The 20,385-nt window shown below is 40.0% G+C and overlaps 1 protein-coding gene across 2 annotated transcripts in view; it reads left to right on the top strand.

The window, feature by feature from the left end:
• Positions 1 to 20,385, top strand: part of CNGB3 (cyclic nucleotide gated channel subunit beta 3) — a 73,837-nt gene that overhangs the window by 37,319 nt on the left and 16,133 nt on the right. For both annotated transcript variants that reach the window (XM_072999091.2, XM_072999093.2), the window contains exons 5-10: positions 6,518 to 6,715; positions 6,891 to 7,099; positions 9,288 to 9,338; positions 11,200 to 11,286; positions 17,603 to 17,667; positions 18,864 to 18,986. In XM_072999091.2, the coding sequence (XP_072855192.2) occupies positions 6,518 to 6,715; positions 6,891 to 7,099; positions 9,288 to 9,338; positions 11,200 to 11,286; positions 17,603 to 17,667; positions 18,864 to 18,986 (733 nt within the window). The remainder of the gene's footprint in view (positions 1 to 6,517; positions 6,716 to 6,890; positions 7,100 to 9,287; positions 9,339 to 11,199; positions 11,287 to 17,602; positions 17,668 to 18,863; positions 18,987 to 20,385) is intronic.

Here is a 20,385-nt window from a genome sequence, read left to right as displayed (position 1 = left end):
CTTGTGGGGGGAAAAGCTATTAACAGGAGCTTTTCTTTCCTTCCATAATTTGCAAATTAGTTGACCTTACGTACTTTGTGATTAGTCTTCAGATCATAATCACATTACTTGTTGTCAGGTCTCATTCGCCAAAGACAAAGGCTGCCTCAGTCACTTTTCTTGAACATGAATGTGATTTCAGCCATAACACTGGGTTATCCATAATGTATTTTTGGCCCAGGGAAAAACTGCCCCTCTTTCTGCAGGTACTAATGAAGGTAACTCTTTCAGATGCTGGTGCACTTGAGGAAGGCAAGTCAGGTGGAACGGGAAGGATTGCCAGTGCTACATCAGGAGAAGGGTGAAATTTATTGACAATTCAGATCTGGCAATGCCCAAATTTTATATAGGGATGTCACACACCTCAGCTCCTCTGTATGTTCTCCCTAACAAACAGATTTGCCTTCAGGCATGACAGTTTCTCTTGTCTCCACTTCCACTGCCACCAGAGGAAATACTTCCTCAATTCCCAATTAGGATCACAGAATCAATCGTGTCAAATATAATGTGGTTTATTAACAGATTAACATATTTAAGAATCAAGGAAATCATAGATGGTGTATTTGATATTCATTAAGCTTCATTTAACTTAGAAATATGCTGGTTACTTGGTATTTAGTTTCAATCCCTTTATAACAGTATATTTCTTATAGTTTTCATTGCATTCAGTTCTCTTATACGTTTCTTTCCAAGTGTTACTTTTTGACTTTAATAATCCCTGTCTGTCTATCTCTTTCTCAATTCTTCTCCTAGTACTAACTCTTCATAACAGTTCTTTCAACTACCTACTGTAACTCTTTCTCCAACTGCTGACTAACTGTCCTATCTCATCACTAACTGAAACACCTAACTCCTGGCTAACTGAAATCCTTACTGATTATAACTGTCCTCCATTCTCTTCTTATATTCCTTGGTTCCGCCCTCCTGCTCAACCATTGGCTACTGAATCAGTGTTCCATTGTGATGGACAGGTGTGGTTTCTGGCCTGTCCGTCACAAGGGTTTTTTTAAAAAATGGAAGTATCATCTTTATTAGAGATGAATATGTTTAATTGTAGCCAAAACAAGTTACATCCTAGAGGTTGGATTACAGTTTAGATTACTAGAGGTTGGATTTCATCCAATTTGTTTCACTCTTTTGTTTCCTATATTAGTATCCAATATCAATAAATGGTAATAAAATACCAAACCAGAAAACTTGCTTGGCTGTTGAGTGAACCAAAGATGCCCTCTGTGTTGCTGTGTTTCCTTTTAGAATCAGAAGGGAGCAGTAGGAACCAGTAGAATCAAAAGGAGTTTGAGATTCCAGAGAGGCCTCTTGTCCCCAAACTGGGAATCAAAGCATGATCCTCATCCCTTCAGGCCAAGCCTATCTCCTCCTGCCTCTCTCCCTTCCTCCTTTCCACAGCTCCTCCTCCTCCACATACAACTAGCAAGGAGATGCACATGCCACCAGAGGAGCAAGATGGAAGAGGAGAAAGAGGAAGTGGCAACAATGGGAAACAGAAGCTGGTAGCAACAAGGGCCAGCTTCTTTCCTTTTACAAATATTTCCTGAGATGGTGGAGGTAGTGGATACAGAAGTGGCAGCACCACAGGCAGATTCTGAGGGGTCTTTTCTTTTCTTTCTTGCCAAAAACACAGTATTCCCTCAATTTCCCCTACGTAGCGGTCCCCTCTTTCTACTCAGCACAAAGTTGTTTTTTCTGTTCATTTTTGTCACTTCCTACTTGGATTCAGACATTCAAGGTTGCGGCAGGGAGTTGCCTCTGGTGGAACCAACTCTCTTTCAACTACTGCTATCAATGGCTCCAGCAGCATATGCAGGTTAAAAACAACCATCTGGAGAGCATCTGGAGAGATGCTCAAAGTAACTGCTCTCCAGAGAAATGTGGGCTATGTAGGGGTGACAACAGGAGGAGGAAGAGTGTGGTTCACTTGCCACCTCAGTGCCCCTCCACCTGAAGCTCTGCATAATGACAGAATCCGCCTTTTTCAAAACAATAACTATATAAAATATTTGAATCTCTGTCCCACATTGATAGGTAGCTCGGCTGTGATTTTTTTCCCTAAAGCATGGTTTCCTCTCACTTCCATGGATAATATTGTGTTCCTTTTCCCTGACTCCCTCAAAGTGAATTTAAGCTTAAAAACACACAGTGTGATTCAGGGATAGGACTCGAGTTGTGGGGCTCACTGTCATGTCAGACTTAAGTTACACTGGTGACTTGACGCAGACTCAACTCAATGTTTTTTCAATGACTTGGATTGGACTCATGACTCGGAACCTACCACCCTCTTCCTTTTTTCCTAGGGAATAAAGCTTGTTTTCAGTAAGGTCTTGAACTTAGGACTTGGGACTTGGTACCAAAGACTCACACTTGGGACTTGGACCAAAGGCTTGCCAACATCCCTGGTGTGATTAGAGCAATATTATACAATGCCCAGAGCTCTAATTTTGGAATACCTGGAAACAGATGGGTGGTATTACAGCAGGAAGGAGGAGCTAAACAGTTCAGACAGAGCAACATGTGATCAGTTGTGCAGTGGAAGCTATACATCTGAAAAAACATAGCAGGACAATAACAGTGATGCAGGGTCTGTAAGATAATGTCACTTGCATTTTAATACATCAGAACGATGATCAGGGACAGTAGGAATCCAGCAACATAAATGCCATCAGCGAAAATTTCAGTTCCTCAAAACACAGTTTTGAAAATAAGAGAAAATGTGACTTCTAAGCCCATAGACAGTATCAAATAATGTCTTTTATCACTGAGGCAGTAGACTTCAACAACAATTTGCATTAATTTGCACCAAACATATATTTGGTTAGTCAGAGTCTGCCTGCATGTAAAACTCAAAGAGACTCTTACAGATAAAATAACATGACATGACATTGGGAGCTTAATTATTTTTGTTCTGATTTCGTGTATAGCTTATTCTACAGTTCATTAAGAATGCTATCAGTTCTTCAGTAGAAGCTAAATATACTTAATAGGATGGGTAAGATGATTGAAATATATCTATTTTATACATTTGCTTTGAAAAGTAGAAGCCTTATATTTGAAATACAAATACTTCCATATTCTTTTTCAGTCCTGTGCCACTATTGATATTATCCACCTTAACAATAATCATAAAATAATCTTGGTCACCCTTATATTCAGGTGCACCTTTGATTATGCTCAGTACACTCATCAAAAGAGGAAAAAGTGAGCACAGCCCAGCATATTCACTGTAATCCCTCCACACTCAACATAAACATCTCCACTAGCTTCAGCCCCCTAGACCTCCATGGATTTGTTCATAGGAAGGCGTACACATATGCCTGTTTCTTTGTGACATCACCTTGAGAGGCTTATACATTAACTGTGTTCCCCACCACCATAGTTGGGACCTCTTGCAATAATCCTCTTCTTCCTCCATCTATATTCTTCTTCTTCTTCTTTTATTGTCCTCTTCTCCAGAACTGCATTGATTCTTGATTTGGAGCTTTCCCTTTTCCTCTTGCTAACACATATTCCAAAAATCTGCCCCATATATCATTAAAAATTATTCTTTTTCATCTCTCCTTTCTTAACCTTTAAGTTACAAGTTAGCTTATCATTTATAGCTATATTCCATATTTCATTGTACCATTCATCCATTCAAAATTCAGATTTTGATTTCCAATGGCTAGCTAGCATTAGTCTAGCTGCTGTTAATAAATTGGTAGTCAATTCTTTAGTCCTCTTATCATATTCCACATTCTCAAATATTGATAACAGAGCAATCTCAGGATTAAATTCTATATCTTTTTCACATATATCATTTAATTCTTTAAAGATTAGTTTCCAAAATCTTTTTATTTTTTCACATTCCCACCACATATGAAAGTATGTACCAATTTCCTTCTCACATTTCCAACAGACATTCAGATAACTAGTGTTAATTTTATTCAATTTTGTCGGTGTTAAATACCATCTTAAGCCCAATTTGAAAAAAAAAATTCTCTTACTCTTACTGACATGAATCTTAAAACCCTCATATTCCACATCTTCCTCCACTTTTCATCATTCTTTTTCCTAAGTCTTGTTCCCACACTAACTTCAGTCCTTCTTACTCACACTCTTCTTCTTCTAAGTCAAGCAGGAATTTATAAATTTTATTCACTGCAGCCTTTACGGAATCAGTCATCTGAATATCTTTATATGATAATAGAAATTGTTCATATTTCTTATATTCTCTACCTTTATTATATTTTGTTACCCATTCATTAGTCTGTCTTTCTAGCTGCATATAATTCAACCATGAAATATTCTTATTCTGAAGGATTGTTTCATTTGATCTTTTGATCTCATTTTATTCAACCAGTCTTTTAATCTAATCAGTTTTTTCTTTCAATAATTCTGCATAAACTTTCATATTGACAGGAAAATTCTCTATTTCAGTCACTAGTCCTAATGGAGAGTGAAATGGACATAAATTCTTTCTATATTTATACCAGTTGTTTAACATTGTCTTTAAAAATGGGTTATTAATTTCACTTATTTTGTATTTCTTAATCATACCAAATATATATTTTTCAGTATCTACCTGTAATTCTGATGATTCCATTTTCCACCAAATTAACCTTTCTGGATTATATATAATTTCCCCAATAAACCTCAACTGATTAGCCAAATAATATTTTTATATATATTTTGTATGCTGTGCCTATACCACTTTTTTTTTTGTTTAATATCAATACTTTTTGTTTATTCTGGCACTCTTCCCTTCATTACAATATTTATTCATCATTACTTGCCAAAATTTAAAATCATCCTCTGTTAACTGTATTGGTAACATTCTAAATAAAAAATTAATTTTTGGTAAAATCTTCGTTTTTATCAGTGCAATCCTTACAGACCAAGAAAGTTTTTAATTACTATATTACATTTCTTTTTAATACCTCATTTTAGTTTATTATAATTATATTCCTTTATTTTTGAGTATCTTTTACTAAATCTATATCTAAATATTTAACTGATTTACATATCTTAAAATCATATTTATCAACAAACCTTTCTTCTAATTTATTATGGTTAAACAACATTATTTCAGATGTTTGCCAATTTACATGTAATCCAGTTATTTTTCCAAAATTTTCCAAATGGATTTTAAATCTGTGTATACTTTCCAATGGGTTTTTCACCATAAATCATCAGCAAATAAATTAATCTTTATTTTATTATTTTCACCCATACTTTCAATTAAATCGTCATTCCTTATTACATTTGCTAGCATTTCAATAATCAAACAAAACAGAACTGGAGAAAGAGGACAACCTTGTCTGGCACCTCGGCCTAGAGCTATCTGTTCTGTCATCCCATCATTAACAATTACTGTAGAAGTATTCTCCGCATATAATTGGTCTATTATCCCCCTAAATTTCTTTCCAAAACCTCAACCCTTTAAAAGAATCTTTAATGTTGGCCATTCTTGTATTTTGGTTTATGTATTTTATGTTTATGTTATAGTTAAAAAAGAGAGAGAGAGAGACGTTTATACATATCTACATAATACATGTAAAATCTGAAAACAAAGAGTAGTGGAAGCTGGAGCAAATGGAGATGTTTGCATTTTAAATCGTCTTTTTCTACATGGCCATGTATGGAGTCTGTGTGTTAGTGCGAGAGACCAAGGCTCCCTCTATGCGTGTCTGTGTTCTGTGTCTGTATATTTGAATGTTGCTGAGCTGAAGGCTGTGTCCATGTGTTCTTACACACTTATGCATGCATGCACATTTGTGAGAAAAATTTTGCAAATTATGGTAGAAATTTAAGTGAATCTGATTTACTTCCATAAATGCGTTTTGAATCCACACATGATGACCTGTTGGTCTGACATGCTCCTAACATTAGCAATTATATACAAACATTATATAACTGGTGTCAGCTGTATTGTAAAGTGACACTATCTAGACAGCAGATTCCAGAAGGAATGTGATTTTCCAACCTATAGTCATCATTCCTTTGGTGATTGTGTTAAAGAAATAAGCCTACATACTTCTGAGGAGATATGGTCTGTCAGAATTCAGTAAGATTTACTTCAAAGTAAATTTGTACAGGATTCCGAAAGCTGGCATGAAACATTCCCAGCAATGGCAGACCAGGCTCATAGTGAACCCTGCCCCCCTCCGATCACTGTTGTTTACAATTATCAATGCTGTTAGTTTAAAAAAGCAGTTTCTGTGCAGGCTACTTATTGGAGAGAATAGGAAAGACATTGCGTCTCTCACAGACAGCACTGATATCATTACACAGGCAGATATGGATCATAAATTTTAATCTTTTTCTTTCTGACAATTTTGCTGAAGCAGTGTAAATATTGTCGGCAGTTAGTAATAAAGATCGTGGAGGAAAGCCTTTCCTTGTACAGAATTTGCGGTAGCTTTGGTGCTCTTGGTATGATTGAGAAACATGCATTAAACACTTCCTTTTTGGAAACTTTACCTAGCACCTAAAAAGACAGCCCCAGCCCCTCCGCCGAAAGAAGAGAAGAAGGAAGAGAAAAAAGAGGAAGAGAAAAAAGCAGAAGAAGTAAAACCTGAGGAGGAACATTACTGTGACATGCTGTGCTGCAAATTCAAGAGGCCGCCCATGAAACACTATCTGAAGAAACTTGCCCTCCCAGACAGTATAGATGCGTACACAGGTGAGCGGTACACTTCATTATGAATACAGGTGCTTCTGTAACGGTCTAGGGATCCCTTCCTGCCAGTGATACCATTTCCCTTAGGCCAGCTGTAATTTATGGAACAGGATTCTAACAGTGCATTGTCAAATTTCAAATCCACATTTCAAATAGATTTGCATATTTTCTTTTCCAGATCGCCGCTATATAGGATGGTTGTTCTGCGTTACACTTGCTTATAACTGGAACTGCTGGCTCATCCCATTCCGAATAACATTCCCAGTTCACACAGAAAGCAACATGATATACTGGAGTATGGTAGACCTCATATGTGACATCTGCTACCTCTGTGATCTGTTGTTATTTCAGCCCCGAGTGCAATTTGTGAAAGGTGGAGATATAATCGTAAGTAAAAGCTGGGAGGATGTGACACGGAACAGTCACTTGATCAGTGATTCTTCTGAACTATAGCTCTCACAATGTGCCATTTGAGAGTCTCCATTCAGAAATGAAGCTCAGTGGGTCTCTTTGGGCCAGTTATTAATTCTCAATTAAATCACAAAAAATATGCATGCTATCTGTGCTGTCTGTCCTCCAACAATCTATTCTATACAAAAAGTTGAGGTGCACAGTGCAATACTGACTCATCTCATTGTGTTGGACTCCTTCCTAACATGGCTATGGTTTAGTAGCCTTGTCTGTTTTCTGTCTCAGACAAATATGTGCTTCCTACTAGCATTACAAAAGCAAAGTATAGTGCTTTCAAAGCAAAATCCATCTACTTCTTTCCTGCTGTTAGTTGGATACCAAAGTGATTGATAGTTTTCGAAGGCTTAAACCAAGGGTTAATCCAACTCTAGGTGCTACCTTTGGAAAGACTGTTTACTTGAAGTGTTTGGTCTTCCCTACCTTGCCCTTGCAATTTGGTTTTTATTTCAGCAGTGGCCCCTGCCCTGCATCTTGTCTGAGGGCCAAAAGAAGAACCCATTGGTGCCTTATAACCCTGGATCACTCTTCCATCTGCAAGAGAGTCATCACAGTTCTGTTAGCATAAAAGCATTCTTCTGTTAACTGTAATAGAAGCATGTCAGTTTTCCCTTGGATGCAACAAATTCAATTTAGAGAGCATCATATCTGACTAGGCCTCAAACAAAGTCTTCAAGTGAAAATCCAAAAATGTGGCAGCAGTCCTTGAGAGACCGGTGGCCTCCTGATGGGCAAACAGAAGCCAACCCTCTGTACAAGAGTATTCTTTTTCTGTAGCAGTGTAAACAGTGGTAGCAAATGTGCATGGAGTTCTTTCTGAATGAATCAGGATGCCTACAGTTAAGCCTTTGGTGCTGCTAAATGGTAGACATATGAAGATACAGTAATTTCTTCTCAGACTGTGGTTTAACTTCCTTTGGGAGAAGGAAGCAGCAGCATTTTCCAGAGAGAGCCATTTAAAAATAAACATCTGATAATTTTTTAGAGGGGAAATGTTGAGAGTTTGAATGCTAATGAGAGCACAGCCATCCAGCTCCCAAAGACCTGTTTATTCACATGTGTAAAATTATGCTTCCTCTCTAGAGTAAATGCTCAAGTGCGGGTGTTGATATTTGTTCCTTTAAAAAAATTGCAACAATTCTGTTAATGAATAAAAATTACAGTTAAACAATACCTCCCTCCTTTAACATTCACTCTGACAATTTAAAAAGTTCATTTATAGATGTGGGAAGATGGGATTTCCTTGCCAGAGTCATGAAATTTTAATTCTCCTCACAAACATTCTGAAAAGCTTGTGCATCTATTACATAGCTTCTCAGTCATGTTTCATACGATTTACTTCATAGAAAGCTGTTTTCTGATCCTACTTAATCAGTGTGAGAACTGTGCATCTCTTTCCAAGTTCAGTACCTTGAATTCTTCCAGATACATTATAAAGGACAGAACACATGCTGCCCATGTGGATGATCTTCTATTCAGTCCCAAGCAATTCTGGAGGGAAAGCCCAGTCTGAAACTGCAGAGAGATGCAGCTTCTCAGGGTAGACAGTACCATCTTGGTTTGACTACTGATCTGACTAACTATGGAAAATTATGGTAACAATGTTGGCATCACATAATATTGGCTTCATTTTCCTGTGTTCTAAGTTGCTTTTGGTATAATTCGCATAGCTAGCTGATTCCCGTGCTTTTTAAACTACAGAAGGGAGCAAGAGGGAGTTGAGTGCCATCTTGCTCTGTCAGGAAATTAGAATCTTTAAGCAAGTTGTCAAAGCAAAATACTTCACAAAGGATCAAGACAAAAACCAGCAGTTACTCAATTAACACAAGGAAACATAATATCACATTTAGAATAAATCTCTCTTGGATCACCTGACAGGAGGACTGGTTTCTTGGTGGCACATTTCATTTAATCTACCATTTCCTCTTTGCAGTGTGGCTCTGCAATGTCACTTCCATTATTTTTCAACAGAGGTTTTCTGGGGTTGCATGGGCTGCTATGAAGTGTAGCATATTTTACTTCAGTGGCTAGGAAGATAAAGTTATTATCAATATATTATTGGCAAGAATGTAGCTAAATATCTTTGTTTCTCTGTTACTAACTGCAGACAGATAAAGTGGAAATGAAGAAATTCTACCGGAATTCATTAAAATTTCGGGTAAGTGATAACAGATTTGTGTTAAGGATGCTTAGTAAAACACAAAACAGTTGTTCCAACCATATGGCTCTTTGGGCAGGACTATCCTATAACTGTTGTTGTTCTTTGTATTTAGTTTCTTCAATATGGCAGTCACTTAATGGGTCACAAACAACATTCACTTCAGATGTTAGTGATTTAAGATTTTACACAGGATCAAGCATCAATCTTTCATTCTAGGATCCCATCTCATTATGGAAATGACAGATCTGTCCTAGGCCTGTACCTTGCTGGAGCAGTAAGGAGCTAAATCCTGACTAGAGATAGGGATATCTGTATTTGTATATGAATATCCTCACACAGGTGGACATAATGAGGGTCTGGCCCCATGGGGCTGGACCATCCACTCACCCATCTGGTGCTGCTGCCGGCTCTGCACTCTCTTCCAATCACTTTGGAGCTTGTGGTTAACTAGCCACTCATCAGCCTGGCAGGGAGGCTCATTTTCCCTCCTTCTGCCAGGAGTGGATAGTTGAACGTGAGCTCTGGAGCAATTGGAAGGGAGTGTGGAGCTGGCAGTGGACGGGTGAGTGGACGGTCCAGCCCCAGGAGTCTGGACCCTCGTTATGTCCACCTGTGTGAGGGTATTTGTATTTGTATACGAATAACACCATCTCTAATCCTGACTCTTTTACTGCAGTCACCTATTCAGAAGCATCTTTGCTGGTTGTTTCGTGATTCTTTCTGACAGGCCTAATGATGCTGCTTATATATTGCCCCATAGTACCTAAAACACTGTCTGGGCAGTTTACAATTTAATTATGCAGGCTACACATCCCCCCTCCTCCTGCTGGCAACCTCCCACCCCCCAGTGAGCTGAGTACTCAGTTTACTGCTCACGGAAGGTTGGAACGCTGAGTCAACCTTGAGTCAGCTACGTGGGATGCACTGAGATCAAACTCAAATCATGAGCAGAGGCAGTTTAACTACTTCATAGGGTATCCTTGCAGAAAGCCATATTTTGTATTAACCACTGTTTATTGCTGATGAAACAAGTGTCTTTTTCCCTCCCTTATGCCAGTTCCACTTCACATCTGGAAAAATTAAGTTAGGGACAAGCCATAGTTGTGGCCTCGGGTGTCACGTTCTGCATGGTTTAAATAAGCCAGAGTCTATATATCAGCAACAGACAAGAGTTTTGATTGTAGGTTGTGACAGGTTAACAAATAGTAACTTGTTAGCAGAGGTGGGGTTTCTCATCACAGCAAGACACATTTCATTTTGGCTTACATCTACAAGTTGTGGTTAGAGCATATCCTCCCCAACATTTGTGATGAGGTGCCCCCACTTAATCTGTGTGCTGCCTCTAATAACTTGTCATGAACTATTAAAATGGCAACTGTGTTTGACCATCTCCTGTACTCTTAAAGCCCTCTCTGCATTTTAGTTTGATCAAAAGGAATTATTCTGCAGAATGAAAATTTTAACATGGAAAGTAATCTGAATAGATTGTTGGTTTGGAGCTACAAAGACATCTTAGCTCATGCTGGCCATAGCTTTTACTCTGGGGCAGATCAGCTGGAGTTTTTTGTCTAAGGATATAAGAAATACTCTAAATATTCTTGTCAATTACACAAAAGTGAATCTCAGCACCTAGAGACACCCTGTTGCAAAAATGAGCAACCATGGCAAAATCATTGTACATTTATTCGCTATAATTTCCATAGGTACTTTGTGTTGAAGTGGATGTACAGACAATTGCAACCATTATTTGATGTACATTGGTGTCTTCCCTCTCACAAACTGGAAGAATCAAGTCTGCACAGTTTTAAAGCACATGAGTATTAATCAAGCCTTTTAACTGAACTGTTTTCTTCAACAGCTTGACATGTTATCAGTAATGCCATTTGACGTCTTATATGTTGTGTTTGGATATAATGCAATATTCAGAGCAAACAAGATGGTGAAGGTAAGAGGAGATTACCTATTTTGCCCTGATTCTTGGGACAGAAATCACGACTTTCAAACATGTATTGTGGCTCTCATACAGGAATGATAGTAGGGGGCAGATCTCCAAATAAGAGATAGGGACAAATTTTAAAAATGGTGATTCGTTTTGATCCGTTATTTGTCAAGATTAACAGATCGAATACGAATATACGAATATTCTTCGATGAATCGATCCGTCGATTCATCTGCACTTTAAACAGCTCTAACGCTGTTGAGCTCTGCAGTCTGAAGCCGGGCGATGGGGCGATGAGGCCATTCCCAGACAGGCTTTGGGTGGGGCAGAGCAGAGAGATTTTTTGGAATATAGCCCAAGTGGAATGAGCTGCAGGATTCGGAAATTGTTCAAATGGCCAGCAACATCGCTGACTTTTTGCTCCATCAGGCACTGAGGAAGTTTGCAGCCAGAAAGCAGACTTTTTGACCCCATCAGGGCACTGAGGCAAAAGGCAGCCACAAGAGATGCTGGTCTTCTTCTGCAACATCACATTTGCCTGCAAAGTTACTTAAGTTTGTCCCCAGGAGGCAACTGAGGTTGTCAAAGCAGCAGCAACAGCAGGAGAATAGGGTCCGACTGCAAGGTGCTACTGATGGCAGTTACTCAGGGTGAACATGCTGCCACTGCCTAGCCTACATAATTTCATAGCCATCTTCCCCCTGGATTGGCTGTGAAGAATTCCCTTCATTTTCTACTGCCTACCTACCAAACCAACTAAACTAAACTAAACTAAACTAAACTAAACTAATAATAATAATAATAATAATAATCATCATCATCATCATCATCATCATCATCATCATCATCATCATCGTCATCATTGTCGTCATCATCATCATCATCTAATTTTGAATGATGGAGTGGTGGACTAATTCTTTTACTAATATGTGACCTCCCTACCTAAACATATAATATAATGTAATTAGTAAAAATACCCCCAACCCACTGTGTCTGAATGAAAAGCCAAAAAAATCCAAAAAGAAAAGCCCTGCCAGCTAAGTCTCAATCAGAGACATGCACGGACAGACAAGTCACACCAATTTCATTTTAGGGAAAATGAGAAAAAATGATTGATCCAGCTACACCACCCACCCACCCACTGTGCCTCTCAAGTCCAAAAGTAAACTTTTGAAAACTGATTGAATACAGTGGTACCTCGACTTATGAACTTAATCCGTGTTGGAACGACGTTCGTACGTCGAAAAGTTCATAAGTCGAAGTACCATTTCCCATTGAAATGCAGGGGAACGGTGTTAATCCATTCCAGCATTTCAAAAGGCAAAAAAGCAGGGGGAAACCGCTGGAAATTCCAATTTCCTACCCTTTCTCCCTGCCTTTTTGGCTTCAGGGGTCTCAAACGGTTTCCTTTGATGTCAGGGGGAAAGCCCTTTGAGAGCTCCGAAGTCACCGACTGCGGTGGCGGGGACCCCCAGGGAGGTCTCCCATGGTGGTGGGCAAGCCCTGGGAGACCTCCCTGGGGGTCCCCACTGCCGCGATCAGCACCTTCGGAGCTCTCAAAGGGCTTACCTCCCCCCCGACATCGGAGGAAGCCCTTTGATTGCTCTGAAGGCAAAAAGGCAGGGAGAAAGAGGGGGAAATTTCCAGCCCTTTCTCCCTGGCTTTTTGCAGGGAGCCATTTACAAACGGCTCTGTTGGCAAAATATGGCACTGAGTTGTGAACGGAGCCTCAACCTCATTTGTAGGCCGAGCTTTGCTTGCAGATCGATGCCAATTTTTGCCAATGGAGCTGTTCGTAAATCGAAAAGTCTGTATGTAGGGCCATTTGTAAGTCGAGGGTTGACTGTAATGTAGTCCTGCCAAGATAAACACACACAAAGTCACACCAACAAATTCCCCCACCCACTCTGCCTCAGATGCAAGACTCCACTTGCCTGAAGACGACACACACAACACAAGCCTCCAGAAAAAAAGTTTGAAAAAAGCGCTTCCAAGTAGCCTGGGTTGTCCGGGATATCCAAAACTTTCTGATATAATTCCTCTGTGTATTCTTGCCACCTCTTCTTGATGTCTTCTGCTTCTGTGAGGTCCCTTCCATTTTTGTCTTTTATCATGTCCATCTTTGCACAAAATTTTCCTCTAATATCTCCAATTTTCCTGAATAGATCTCTGGTTTTTCCTTTTCTGTTGTTTTCCTCTATTTCTTTGCATTGTTCATTTAAGAAGCCCCTCTTGTCTCTCCTTGCTATTCTTTGGAAGTCTGCATTCAATTTTCTGTAACTTTCCCTATCTCCCCTGCATTTTGTCTCCCTTCTCTTTTCTGCTATTTGTAAGGCCTCGTTGGACAGCCACTTTGCTTTCTTGCAAAGAAAAATGGAAGGGACCTCACAGAAGCAGAAGACATCAAGAAGAGGTGGCAAGAATACACAGAGGAATTATATCAGAAAGTTTTGGATATCCCGGACAACCCAGACAATATAGTTGCTGACCTAGAGCCAGACATCCTGGAGAGTGAGGTCAAGTGGGCCTTAGAAAGCCTGGCTAACAACAAGGCCAGTGGAGGTGATGGCATTCCAGTTGAACTATTTAAAATCTTAAAGGATGATGCTGTTAAGGTGCTACATTCAATATGCCAACAAGTTTGGAAAACTCAACAGTGGCCAGAGGACTGGAAAAGATCAGTCTACATCCCAATACCAAAGAAGGGCAGTGTCAAAGAATGCTCCAACTACCGGACAATTGCACTCATCTCACACGCCAGCAAGGTTATGCTCAAAATCATACAAGGTAGGCTTCAGCAGTATGTGGACCGAGAACTCCCAGAAGTACAAGCGGGATTCCGAAGGGGCAGAGGAACTCGAGACCAAATTGCCAACATGCGCTGGATTATGGAGAAAGCCAGAGAGTTCCAGAAAAACATCTACTTCTGCTTCATTGACTATGCGAAAGCCTTTGACTGTGTGGACCACAGCAAACTATGGCAAGTCCTAAAAGAAATGGGCGTGCCTGACCACCTTATCCATCTCCTGAGAAACCTATATGTGGGACAGGAAGCAACAGTTAGAACTGGATATGGAACAACAGATTGGTTCAAAATTGGGAAAGGAGTACGACAAGGCTGTATACTGTCACCCTGCTTATTTAACTTATATGCAGAATACATCATGCGGAAGGCTGGACTGGAGGAATCCCAAGCTGGAATTAAGATTGCAGGAAGAAATATCAACAACCTCCGATATGCAGATGATACCACTCTGATGGCGGAAAGTGAGGAGGAACTAAAGAACCTTGTAATGAGGGTGAAAGACGAGAGTGCAAAAAACGGTCTGAAACTCAACATCAAAAAAACTAAGATCATGGCCACTGGTCCCATTTCATCCTGGGAAATAGAAGGGGAAGATATGGAGGCAGTGACAGATTTTACTTTCTTGGGCTCCATGATCACTGCAGATGGAGACAGCAGCCCCGAAATTTAAAGACGCCTGCTTCTTGGGAGGAAAGCAATGACAAACCTTGACAGCATCTTAAAAAGCAGAGACATCACCTTGCCAACAAAAGTCCGAATAGTCAAAGCTATGGTTTTTCCTTTAGTGTTGTATGGAAATCAGAGCTGGACCATAAAGAAAGCTGACCGCCGAAGAATTGATGCCTTTGAATTGTGGTGCTGGAGGAGACTCTTGAGAGTTCCCTGGACTGCAAAGAGAACAAACCTATCAATTCTAAAGGAAATCAACCCCGAGTGCTCATTGGAAGGACAGATCCTGAAGCTGAGGCTCCAGTACTTTGGCCATCTCATGAGAAGAGAAGACTCCTTGGAAAAGACTTTGATGTTGGGAAAGTGTGAAAGCAGGAGGAGAAGGGGACGACCGAGGATGGGATAGTTGGACAGTGTCATCGAAGCAACCAACATGAATTTGACACAACTCCGGGAGGCGGTGGAGGATAGGCGGGCCTGGCGTGCTCTGGTCCATGGGGTCACGAAGAGTCGGACATGACTAAACGACTGAACAAACAAACAAGTAGCCTGAGCTACCTGAAAATCCCTTCCCAAATTCCCAGTACAGTTGATGATTATTATGGTTATGAATTATAGTTTTGAAGAAGAAAAATATAAGTGAAAATATATGTGATGTGTTTGTTTGCTTTGCTGCCACAAAAAGTGAAACCAAACCACCAGAGCAACAGCAAGCCAGCAGCAGCAGCTGTTCTCACTCCAGAGAGCATGAACTGAAGTGTGCAATGCCTGGAGGGGGGGGGAAAGCTTATATACAGCCTCTCAGCACCTTTTGGCAGCACTATTGGCTGCCGGACATGCCAATCCATGATCTGATTCACTAAAGCTTCTAATTGGCACCAACAAGCTCAGAGAGACCCCCTAAAAGGTAACGAATATATACAAATATTAATGGATCAATGAATAAAACCATGGAAATATTTATCCAGCCATAGTCATCTAGATTCATATTTTTATGAATACGGTATCGACGAATATTTGACAAATCGGCTATATTGGTTGAAAATAAAGATCCCCATCTCTACTCCAAATACATAAAGAAAAGCTGGGTGTTTAAGTTATTTTGCTACAAAAACAATCAAACAAATTGTAACGAACAGCCCTGCCCTCACCTGTCCGTCACAGCTGAACAGTGGAGTAGGAGCCAATGAGAGGACGGAAGGTGGAGCCAAGGGGGGAGGGGGCTGAATATAAAAGCTGATGTACAGGGTATGGAGAGAGATTCTGTGAGTGAGAGACAGTGTGAAACTTAAAAGTGAACTTAGGGTGAGGTAGAGCTCTGTAAGAACGCTGAATGGTACAGAGAGTTATTAGAGATTTAAAGTCAAAGTAGAACTGATGCAAATACAAGTGATTAGCAACCTGTGATTTACCATTTGAATATTAATCAGATGTTAACTTCCCTGATCAAATAAATGACTTAAGTTTTGAAAGCACACATGTCTCCTTGATTGGTATTAAAGCAGTAATACCTGGTGGCAGTGAAGAAGGAAGAAGAGCGAGAACCTCGTGAAGGCCTGGGGAATAGAGGCTTCAGAGGGGATCGCCACACAAATCTTATGGTTATTGTCGGTTTTTCAGGCGGTTTGACTGTGTTCTGGAGGTTTTTCTTCCTAACGTTTCACCAGTCTCTGTGGCCGGCATCTTCAGAGGACAGGAGTTAGAACTTTGTCCAACTCCTGTCCTCTGAAGATGCTGGCCACAGAGTGAAACATTAGGAAGAAAAACCTCCAAAACACGGCCAAACAGCCCAGAAAACGTACAACAACCATCGGATGAAGGCTGTGAAAACTGTCGAGAATACAAACAAATCTTACTTTGAAAATTTATTTATTTATTTATTTAACTTATATGCTGCCCACTCTACCCAAAGGTCTCTGGGCGGCTTACAAAAATTAAAATATAATAAAAAAGATAAAACAATTAAAATACAATTAAAATATATACTCTAAAAATTGCCATCAGGACCCACAGTTGATATTATTTCAGTTAAAAGCCTTTTGGAACAGGAGGGTTTTGACCTGGTGCCAAAATGTCATCAGTGTCAATGCCAGATGAATCTCCCTCTGGAGTGTGTTCCATAGTCAGTCGGGAGGGCATTCCATAGTCCGGGGGCAGCTGCCAAAAAGGCCCTTTCTCTACAAACCATCCCTCTTACCTCCTTGAGGGATGGCTCTTTCAAAAGGGCCCCCTGGCTAGATCTTAACTGCCGGGTAGGCTCATATGAAAGGAGGCGGTCCTTCAGGTATCCAGGGCCCAAGCCGTTTAGGGGTTTATAGGTCAAAACAAGCACTTTGAATTGGGCCCAGGCAGCAACTGATAGCCAATGTAATTTAAACAGAATCGGCTTGATACGTCCCCTAGTGGCCCCACCACAACTTTTTGATTTTTCTAACTTATTTTTTGTGTTTATTGACACTGATATCCATTTGTACTGAAATATTGTCATCCAGACTAACAACTCTCTGTCATAAAGCAAAAAACATAGATGCAAAAATATTAATAAATAAGGAAACTTAACACTGTCTATGGGGAAGAAACTGGTTGACTGAGTAAAATATCACTGTTATCATAATTCATTGAATCACTGATCTGCTAAATAGAATGGTATCCTCCATAAACCAGACCTTAGAAAAAGAATATTTAAAATGTCAAGCTGTTGGGGTTTTACTGTTGCCAGTTGAGCAAAATGATCATTTTGAAATGAAGCATTCTGCTGTAGTGCAGAAAATGGACAGTGTCAAAAATGATGAACCATTGTGTAATTAAAGATAAAGTTGTTTCTTCTCTGTCTTGATTTACATTTAGCATCTCACATTCTTTGAATTCAATGACCGGTTAGAAGGAATCCTGGATAAAGCATATATCTACAGGTATGACTATATGTGCTCTAGTTTCATTTTGTCATGACACAGTACTTCAGCTTAATAAGTCACATTATGTAAGTAAATTTTCTTCAGCCTCAGTTTGCCATCTTTAAAATTACCCTTCCCTCTTCTTTTTTTGCCTTTTTGGGGGGAGTTGATTTTGGGGGGGATTACGAACATAGCTCAGTGATTTAGGTATCTGGTTATGGAGCTAGGGGTTGAGCATTTGATTCCCCACTGTGCCTCCTGTGAGTAGGGCCAGGCTGTAAGGTAAGTGGCACAGCCCCAGGGTGTCCCCAGAAGAAGGGAATGGTAAACCCCTGAAAAGGGTCACCATAAGTCAGAACTGACTTGTCAGTACATGATGATGATGATTGTAATTACAAGCATCTAATTCATCAGGGTCTTGTGGGAGTGACAGAAGGTTTGTCTCATTAACCACCCTGACCCTTAGGGAAAGGCTAGAGGGAAAATTCTAAATAAATAGCAAATGTTCATATTCAGTGCCAATATCTCATAGGGAGTTCAATTAGGGATGGGCCTTTCGTGTCTAAACAAATGACCTAAAACACAAAAGAGGCTCACTTGAATGTAATTCATGTTCTTTTGGTGATGGCTGAAAGTCCTCCCCTTAAACACAAAGAATTCATGCTTGCAAAAGAAGAGTACACAAATGTCTTGTGTTTCTTTTGTTTTCCCTCTTTAGCAACTAATGTTGTACTTGTATGAGTGGTTACCCAATTTGTCAGGTTATCTATTACACAACTGCCAATCACAAGAAAGATTTCTTGCCAAATAGCACAACCTTGTGTGTACAGGGAAATCCCCATGTGTGGAATACTTGCCCAAGGCACTGATTTCTGGTGTCATGTAATGGCCTCTGCTTTGTGAAGCAAAAAAATGACAAAGGAATTTGCATCGTTCTGCAAATACTCTTGGCTGGCTGAAATGAATTAGCTAGCTTCAGTATCTAGGGGAAACATACTTCAAGAGCGCCTCTGCACCAGTTATTGCAACAAAACGATTCATTTTGCCTTTGGATAAAGGGAAGACAGAAGATTTTCTCACTCTGTCAATATTAGTCATTGTTGTGCCAGTGCTAGTGTTGCTATTGATCAAACTCAAGGTCTCCTAAGGGAAAACAAGCACAGAAATTTATGTTCCATAGGAATGGCAGAAACTACTGTTTGTTTGTTTTTCAGAGTCATTCGAACTACTGGATACTTGTTGTTCATCTTGCACATTAATGCATGCATATATTATTGGGCCTCAGAGTATGAAGGACTTGGCAGCACTAAATGGGTTTATGATGGCAAAGGAAACATGTAAGTTCATTTATATGGTGTAGTCAACCCTACCCCCTCCCTATCTTGACTGCAAGAAAATCTTTCATGGGTGGTTGCTTTTTGTGTTTATTGACATTGATATCCATTTGTACTGAAATATTGTCATCCAGACTACCAACTCTCTGTCAAAAAGCAAAAAACATAGATGCAAAAATATTAATAAATAAGGAAACTTAACACCAGTGCATGGTGGCGCTGTGGGCTAAACTGCAGAAGCCTGTGCTGCAGGGTCAGAAGACCAAGCAGTCGTAAGATCGAATCCACGCGACAGAGTGAGCACCCTTCGCGTGTCCCAGCTCCCGCCAACCTAGCGGTTCGAAAGCATGCAAATGCAAGTAGATCAATAGGGACCACCTCGGTGGGAAGGTAACAGCGTTCCGTGTCTACGTCGCACTGGCCATGTGACCACTGAAGATTGTCTTCAGACAAAATGCTGGCTCTATGGCTTGGAAACGGGGATGAGAACCGCCCCCTAGAGTCGAACACGACTGGACAAAAATTGTCAAGGGGGACCTTTACCTTTACCTTTCATGCAACCACCTAACCATCAATGCTGTTGCTGTGATTGTTTACTCCTTTGGAGTTTTACGAGCTTATGACAACTCTAATCACGAACTTAATTAAACCTTTATAAAGCACAAATGTCATAAATTAAGCTTGCCAATTAGGTATGTGCAAAAGAAACATTACATGCATAAGAAAACTGTTGGGATAATAACAATGGTGCATGTAATTAACGTTGGGTATTTATTAGTGGAAAGGCATTTTCGAAAGCTAAGGCAACTGTCTCTTTTTGTCATTAACCAATTGGTAGAGTGCTTTTCCCTGCCTCTGGCATTTCTGTCCCTCCTCTTCCTGCTTGCTTTTGTTTGCTCTTTCTCTTTCTTTGTCCCTTTTGAGGAGGCAGTTTCTCCCACATGTGGAGACTGCAACCTCTCTTTGATTCTTCTGTTTGTAACTATTGATCACAGCTGTAAGTAAAGATACATTTTTAATTTTTCTATTTAAAATGCTTCCCAAGTGATTTTTAACATATAAAATGCTAGTTACTGTGAAGGGGAGTGGTTCTGAGACTTCAACTATTCTCTTATGCTTTCTCTGCACAGTTGTCGTTTGTACTTTAAATTCTGCCAACCGAAAGGGAATGGCCAGTTTTCCATAACAAAAACAGTTGCTCTGAAAGGGTCAGAAGAGTACAATTGCTGCACACAATGCAACATTGATATTGAAGTGGAACACTTTATGCCCTAAGAGTCTTCACATGGTGATGTTCTGCTGATTTCTTACATATGGCAAAGGACATACATAAACATGCTGTAAGCAAAGGGAACTTCCAGTGGCAGCTGACACTGTTCAGAGCAGCTTGGGGAAAAGAGGC

Source organism: Pogona vitticeps, chromosome 4, assembly GCF_051106095.1.
Source record: "Pogona vitticeps strain Pit_001003342236 chromosome 4, PviZW2.1, whole genome shotgun sequence".
Taxonomy (NCBI): domain Eukaryota; kingdom Metazoa; phylum Chordata; class Lepidosauria; order Squamata; family Agamidae; genus Pogona; species Pogona vitticeps.
This window is presented reverse-complemented; position numbering and strand designations above follow the sequence as displayed.